At 43.0% G+C, this 8266-nt stretch overlaps 1 protein-coding gene across 1 annotated transcript; it reads left to right on the top strand.

Annotated features, from left to right (window-relative positions):
• The first annotated feature begins 743 nt into the window (after positions 1–743).
• Positions 744–6406, top strand: LOC135969129 (G antigen 10-like). Its single transcript, XM_065537943.2, has 4 exons — positions 744–925; positions 1400–1523; positions 4274–4399; positions 6290–6406. Exons 1-3 carry the CDS (start codon positions 845–847, stop codon positions 4396–4398), a joined length of 330 nt encoding a protein of 109 aa, XP_065394015.1. The 5' UTR covers positions 744–844; the 3' UTR covers position 4399; positions 6290–6406.
• The last annotated feature ends 1860 nt before the right edge of the window (positions 6407–8266 follow it).

Raw genomic sequence — 8266 nt, forward strand, 5'->3', positions numbered from 1 at the left:
TGGTCCGCAGAGGGAAGGCGGTCAGGGGCTCAGGTGATGATGGGGTGAGTGCTGTTTGGGGGATGGAAGTCCCGAGGTGCCGAGAACCCCCGACGACACAGGGCAGATCCCGAATGGGGTGCCCGGTGGGGGTGAGGCAGTCGGTAAAGAAGGAACCTGGTACCTGGGAAGGCTACGGCCTGGTGAGCGCCCCCCAGCGGTGTGGAGTGTGGAGCGCCTGAGTGAGAAGCACTGCAAGGTCTCACGTCCGCCATGGAAGGTCCGGGAAAAGTGGGAAGGAGTGGGCGAGGCAGTGCGGTGCAACCAAACTTAATGTGAAAGGGGGTGAATGGCTCTAGGAAGCGGGAGTTGCCCAAAGCAGCCATCACGGGAATTGTGATTCACTAGTGTTTTCGTGGGGAGTCCGCTTGTGAAACTAAACCTCATCAGAAATGACCTCTATCTGCGGGGCACAGTGGTGCTCGCCTATAGTCTGAGTTACTCGGGACACAGAGGCGGGAGGATCCCTTGAGCAGGAGGTCGAGGCTGCAGTGAGCTGTGATTGCGCCCCTGCACTCCAGCCTGAGCAACACAGCGAGACCCCGCGTCCAAAAGAAATTTAGAAAAAAATGTCCTCTGCCTCTTGCCACACGCCTTAAGATGACTGCTCTGCCAGCTTGGCCAGCATAATTGGCTTTGTAGGCACTTAGAAAACGTACACACGTATGCTTCACTCTGGGACTTATTTTGAGAGTATTTTCAAAATTAAAACGACAAGTTAACATTGATCCATGGAAGAGATCGAATATAGCAGCCCTCTGGAGCGCATGTTCCCAATCACGGTTGTCTGTTTTCAGTGTGAAATATGAGTTGGCGAGGAAGATCGACCTACCGGCGTAGACCAAGACGCTATGTAGATCCTCCTGAAGTGATTGGGCCTATGCTGGTGAGCGCTTAAATATTAATTCGATGTTTTCTATTAGCAGAAATGAATTTTTGCGATAGTGTTGTTGCATTAGTATGGAAATGCTGAGAAACGTCTTTCCTGCTGATAAAACATGATTATGGCGTCTCATGAAGGAAACGTTGATTCTGGAGGATTTTTCGTTTTTCCTCTCGTGTTCTTCAGCTCTTGCCCATGACTTCTTTCTCATGCTTTGTTTGTTAATGACAGATCGTACACATGTATTCCAACACAGAGTATAATAGCTTCCAAAGTCCTTGTGCGTCACTTTTCTCACAGTAACCTCCCTGTGGGTAGAGTAACGTTCTTGGCCATAGAGAATAGAGTTGGAAAAATGTCTTTAGGCTTAGTTATGATCAGAAATAGCTATGTATTCTGTGTATATATGTAAAATTTTGTATCAATAGCAAAACTTGTTTTTTTTTCTTTATTTGCACACCCACACATATTCCCCAGCCCGAGCAGTTCAGTGATGAAGAAGTGGAACCACCAAAACCTGAAGAAGGGGAACCAGCAACTCAAAGTCAGGATCCTGCACCTGCTCAGGAGGGAGAGGATGAGGGAGCATCTGCAGGTCAAGGTGATGGAAAGGGAAGAAGAATGCCCGCTGGTGTGTGTGTCTTGAGTGTGTGCGTGTGCATGTGTGTGTGTGTTATGCATTGTCACATAGCAGGAACAGGAGGAAAGAAATCAGTGGAAAGAATGCCTGAAATTGACTGGAAAAGCCAGGAGGCTATGTAGTTTGCAGCTTAGCTTAGGCAAATCCCTCACTGTGATAAAATTTCTCGACCTTATGAATGAGAGAATAGAGGTGCCGGGATTGACTGGTGAATACACAATTTGTACTTTGTTCCAAGGTTTGTGTCTTCCTATCATCTATGTTGCTATAAAGAAGGAAAGATTTTGCTGAAAATGCTTAAAACGCAAATGCTTTTCTGTAAGGTAGCTTAGTACTGGCCCAAGAAGAGACCCAGTTCAGAGGAGCAGGAGCAGCTCCAAAAACCGAGTCACTGAATGTTGGCCACCGTTTCCTTAGATTGATATTTTTATGGTACGTTTGATAAAAGCCGGATATACGAGGATACTGCCATACAGGTAGCTGGTTTAGTGATTTTCTAAGTGGCTTTTAGGAGGTGATTAAATCCTTTTATGGTTGGAAAAGCAGAAAAGGAGTTATCCTGGGATTAACATGAGATGGAAATCATTTCTCCGAGATAAAATGTTTTGAAAGGAAACATTTATGTAACTGAGGTCATGGATTATTCCAGGGATTCATTGTTAAAAGTTTCTAGAATATGACTGATAACAATGCCCATTACCTGCTGTCCACCCACTCCCTTATTCTCAGTGCGGGACAGTATATTTTGTGTGATTCACAAACAATGTTATATTTGGTGCTTTGTTCTTCACAGGGTTCATTTATGGAATATTACATTTGGGACCTTCGGACCTAAATATAACTTTGTTTGAAGAAAGTTAAGTTTCTGTTTATCCCAGTAGGTAATGGGTGTCATGACTGTAAGATTTTCCATAGTCCTCAAATCCATTCAGCTAATCATTCCTTCAGAAATTGACATTGTAATTGTAACTGAAATCCTATCCATGTTGTAGACTTCAGATTTCTTAGGTGATGCACACTGCTCTTGGTACTCTATGGCTGAATATAAGCATTATGCATGTCCTGTGGTTTATCCTCAGATTGTCATTTAGGAGAAAGGTCTCAAGCTGGGCTGAACGCCGTGCACTCATAGTCCCAGCTACTTGGGAGGCTGAGGTGAGAGGATCGCTTGAGCCCTGGCGTTCAAGCCCAGCCTGGGAAACATAGCGAGATCTCATCAGTAATAAACAAACAAACAAGTAAATAAATAAAGGTTTCATGGTATAGGAAAACACAGATTCAAAGTTTGTGCCTAGTGGCTGGTAATGTTGCAGACATAACTCCTTAGTGAACTGTACCACTTAAAAAAAGACGGGAAGTTTGAGGATATGTGTATTTTTTTACCACAATTGAAAGAAAACCTCCTCTCTTCCTAAACTTCAGTGTAGTTGTCATATATTCTTTAAAATTTTTACTGTGTCTATATTCAAGACATAACATTTATAGAAAATTTGCAAGAATAGTACAACGAACTCATATACTTTTCACCTAGATTCACCAATTTTTAATAGCTTTCTCTCCGTAGGTTTTATATCTCTTCCCTCCCTGTCTAACCCGGCTGCCCACACACTCACACACACCCACACGCGGATATATGTTTACTGTTATCAATGCTGACTTGTTTAGATAAAGTTTCAGGTATCATGGTCCTTTCCCCTATGTACTCGAGGGTGTGTATATCGTCAGCACAAAGAAAAGTCATTTCTTGGATCATCACTGCAGAAAGATCAAAATCAGGAAATTTAACAATGAGAAAATGCAGTCATTTAATACGCAGTGCATACTCAAATTTTGCCAGCTCCCCAGACAACTTCTTTCTTCCTTTCGTTATTCTTTGTTGAGACGGAGTCTCCCTCTGTTGCCGAGGTTGGAGTGCAGTAGTGCGATCTTGGCTCACTGCAACCTACACCTCCCAGGTTCTAGGGAATCTCACGCCTCAGCCTGCCGTGTAGCTGGGCCTACGGGCGCCGGCCACTGCTGTCTTGAACTTCTGACCTCACCTGATCTGCCCACCTTAGCATCCCAAAGTGTTTGGATTGCAGGCGTGAGACCCCACTCCCGGCCCAGATAATGTTATTGATAGGATTTCTTTTTCTGATCCAGAGTCCGGTTCAGGATCACGTCTTACCTGTGCTTTTCAGGTGTTTTTAGTTTCCTTTAATCTAGAATGTTTCCTTAATTTTTCTTTGTCATTCATGATACAGACATTTTTGAAGAGGATAGACCAGTTGGTTTGCAGAATGTTCTGCAGTTTGGGCTTTTTCGTGTATTTTTTAAAGACCTTTTTTCGACTCAGCGTTGATTGGTGGCTACTCAGGCCATAGGAGAGTCTGAGTGCTAGGAGTGTAAGTGCTGTGAGAGACAGGATTTCAGCCTTGAGTCATTTGATGAGGTAAGGACAATCAGAAGTAGAATAACAGAGAAGAGCAAAGGAGGCCACAACGTTGTCTGAGGGCAGTCTTCGGAAAGGAAGAGGGTAATATTTGGAACACCTTGTTTTCCTGTTTTCTGCTAACAGACTCCTGAAATAATGTTCCTGGGATTCTTGTCAACACATCTATTATTACAGTAGCTAAAGCTTTGATATAATAACTCAGAGAGCATGAGTATTATTTTCTTATTGACATTTTATATTTTACTGCTTAAATTGATATGTATTTTTTATTTTCAAGGGCCAGAGCCTGAAGCTGAGAGCCAGGAAGAGGTTCGCCCGACGCCTGATTATGAGCGTGAAGATGGTCCTGATGTCCAGGAGATGAGCCTGCCAAATCCAGAGGAGGTGAAAAGGCCTGAATAAGGTAGGCAATCCATTAGACATGCAGATCGTAGGGTGTCTGTTTCCACAGTATTGTATAATAAGAATAATAGTTATTTTTTGAGACAGAGTCTCGCTCTGTCGACCAAGCTGGAGTGCAGTGGTACCACCTCGGTCACTGGAACTTCAGCCTCCCGGGTTCAAGTCATTCTCCTGCGTGTGCCTCCCGAGTAGCCAGGCGTACAGACGTGCTCCACCGTTCCCAGCTAATTTTTGTATGTTTAGTATTGATGGGGTTTTGTTCCGTTGCACAGGTTGGTCCCGAACTCCTGGCCTCGGGTTATCCACGTGCCTCGCCTTTGAAATTTCCGGGATTACAGGCGAGAGCCACGGAGCCCGACCCAGCATTATATTTTTAATAGCAGAGAAGTAACAGTACTGCCTCTGTAATACTAGAGTTCTTATATAGAAAGGTTATTTGAAACGTAGTTCAGGCCCCAGCACCCGACTGATAGGCTGTCAGATATAGAAACAAACTGAGTCAAAGCCATGTTGAATGAAGATTTGAGTCTAAATCCTTGAACCAATAGCTCATAATTTTCAGATGCTTTTGTAAAGATCTGCTTTTAACAAATACATAACACATTTGTAACACCCATCACTTGGTGTGAAAAATACCGAAGCACTGATGCGGGTTCTAATACCAGCTCTTACAGCCTTGGCGAGATGCTGAGTGAGTCCTTTCACTTCTAAACCTGTCTTTGGTTCTTATGAAAATAGTGAGTTGAAGTCAGAGATTTTAAAACCATTTTCCCTTCTGGTTCTTTCATACTCTGATCCTGTTGTATAGAATGCATGGGATACAGAGATCATCTGCTTCGCATGATGTGTTGATCCCAAATCATGAAACCCTGGCCTGAGTCATCTGAAAATCTCTAAATTGAGATTTCATTGCTACTAAGAAAGTGTGCGGTCACTCTGCTTCATCTTAGTTTTTCCGTGTGGAGAGCTGAATACCTATCGTAGTATCTTGTCAAATTGTGAATTCTCCCTCCTCTTTGTTTGTTTGAGACAGAGTCTCAGTCTGTCACCCAGGCTGGAGTACAGTGGTGTGATTTCAGCTCACTGCAACCTCTGGCTCCCTGGCTAAAGCAGTCCTCCCACCTCAGCCTCCTGAGTGGCTGAAAGTATATGCACAAGCCACCGTGCCTAAGTTGTTTTTTTTTTTTTTTTTTTCTGTTAAATTAAAAAAAAATTTTTTTTTGTCGAGATGAGGTCTCACTATGTTGCCCAGGCTGGGATTCTCTGGCTTTTAATGAACAATTGCTTTTAAAATCTTTCCTCACGGAAACCTTGAGTGATGAAATTATCAACTGGCGAGAGACCGGTTAGTTCCTATCCTCTGTGGCATGTAGGTCAGTGATGCTCAGCATGGGTGTGAGTAAGATGCCTGTGCTATGCACGCTCCCTGCCACACTGTCAGTCTTCATGAGGCAGTATTTCTAATAAGACTGTTGACACATATGTGATATAATCATCTCTCACCATATCAAATGTTACATGTAAGTTTCAGCTTTAGAGACATGGATTGATCAGATTTAAAGTTGAAAGACCATGACTTTAGGACTTCCTGACTAATCAACTGAAGTATGTTTTACACTTGTGTTTTCCAAATTCCTGACTGTGAATTGTAAGTGCTTTTGAATTGAAAGGAAGCACTGGATGTTTAGGGAAGAAATTACCTTTAAATTCTACAGGTCCGTCCTCAAAGTGTATTGAGGTTTAATTGGATGTAAGACACAGGATCACCCTTTGGGTTTTGTTTCTAGTCCATTTAACAAAATCCAAACTGTAGTGTGTTTTGTATGCCTTTAGGGTCATTTAAATAATCTGTTGCTAAGTCACCTTGCTAATTGTTATGTTTCTGTTACAGGTGAAAAGCAATGACAGTGTTAAAAGAAGACACGCTGAAATGATGCAGGCTGCTCCTATGTTGGAAATTTGTTCATTACAATTCTCCCAATAAAGCTTTACAGCCCTCTGCAAAGAAGTCTTGCGCATCTTTTGTGAACTTTATTTCTAGCTTTTTGATGCTGTGAGACATGTATCATTCTTTGAAATGTTATATTCCAACTGTTTGAGCTGGTATGTAGACACATCATTCTTTTTTCTTTCTTTCATTTTTCCCTTTGGCGACAGAGTCTCGCTGTGTCACCCAGGCTGGAGTGCAGTGGCGCGATCTCTGCTCACTGCCACCCCCGCCTCCCGGATTCAAGCAATTCTCTGCCTCAGCCTCCCAAGTAGCTGGGATTACAGGCGCCCACCAGCACTCCCGGCTAAGTTTTGTATTTTTAGTAGAGATGGGGTTTCACCATCTTGGCTAGGGTGCTCTTGAATTCCTGACCTCGTGATTCACCCGCCTCGGCCTTCCAAAGTGTTGGGATTACAAGCGTGAGCCACCATGCCCGGCGGAGACATAATTCTTATATATTGGTTTTCTATCCAGCAGCCTTGTGAAATATGCTTATGAACTCTAAAAGTTTATTTCTAGATCATTTTCAGTCTTCAACATACAGAAACATATCATCCTTCAATAAGAGCAATTTTATTTCTGCCATTTATTTTTCTTTGTCCTTTTGTATTGTTTGGTGAGACGGGGTTTTGCCATGTTTCCCGTGCTGTTCTTGGACTCCTGAGTGCAAGTGATGCACCCGCCTTGCCTCCCACAGTGCTGGGATTACAGGCATGGGCCTCCGCACCAGGACTGTTGCTGCCGTTGTAAAGACTTTTATTTCCTTTTCTGATTTTATGGCATTGCGCAGACCCACCTGTTCCATGGTGATAGTGGACATCCTTGTCTTATCCCTGATGAGAAACGGAAAACTTTCAACATTTCACTGTCATATTTACTGTCCTTTTTTTGTAGACGGACTTCTTCAGAGTAAGTCATTCCATTCTGTTCTAAATATGCTGAGCGTATTCATTTGAATCTATGTTGAGTTTCATCAAACAGTGCATCTATTTCGACCACAACATTTTTTCCCATTCATCTGTTAATATAGTGAATTCGATTGATAAAATTGGATGTTTTTATGCTCAATTTTTAAAACTTGAGACAGGGTCTCACTCTGTCATCCAGGCTGGGGTGCAGTGGTGTTATCAGAGCTCACTGCAGCCTTGACCTCCTGGGCTGAAGCGATCCTCCCACCTCAGCCTCCTGAGTAGCTGTGAGTCTAGGTACAGGCCACCATGCCCAGGTAATTTTTTGATGGCTTTTTCTTTGTTTTTTGTAGTTTTGAGATTTTCTGATGTTGCTCAGGCTGCTCTCGATGGAAGTCCTCAGCTCAGGTGTTCTGGCCAGCACAGCCTCCCAAAATACTAGGATTACAAGCGTGAGACTTGGCCTGATCAGGTTTTTCTTATATAGGGGTCTTATCTATATAAAGACTAAACTTACCTGTACCTTTGTGCAGGTGGGCAAAGACTTGCATGATGAAATTTATCATTCTGTTGATTTAAAGACAACTATCCTTGACTTACCAGTGTGTAAGTCCATGAGAGCATAATTATGTTGAAAGCATATATTGTTGGGTGTTGGGAACCCTGCAGTTTCCGCTGCTGTGGGAGCATGTCCTTGGAGGTACCTTTCGTCTGTTTTCTCAACTCCAAACATCTTAGGACCATGGGTTGTGACTGGTAGGACTATGTATCTTGCTAGTTTCAAGATGGAGTTGATTTTCACATGGTGCCACTCTGGCTGTCCCGTTTCCCTAATACTGTCACTTCTCCTTCTGTGATTCTGATTCTAAAAAGGATAGATACCGTTTTAGTATTTCTTTACAGGTCCTAGAGATTGTATTCATTTTTCTTTCAGTCTCTTTGTGTGACTTGTTCACATTGAACAATTTCC

Source organism: Macaca fascicularis, chromosome X (assembly GCF_037993035.2).
Source record: "Macaca fascicularis isolate 582-1 chromosome X, T2T-MFA8v1.1".
NCBI lineage: Eukaryota > Metazoa > Chordata > Mammalia > Primates > Cercopithecidae > Macaca > Macaca fascicularis.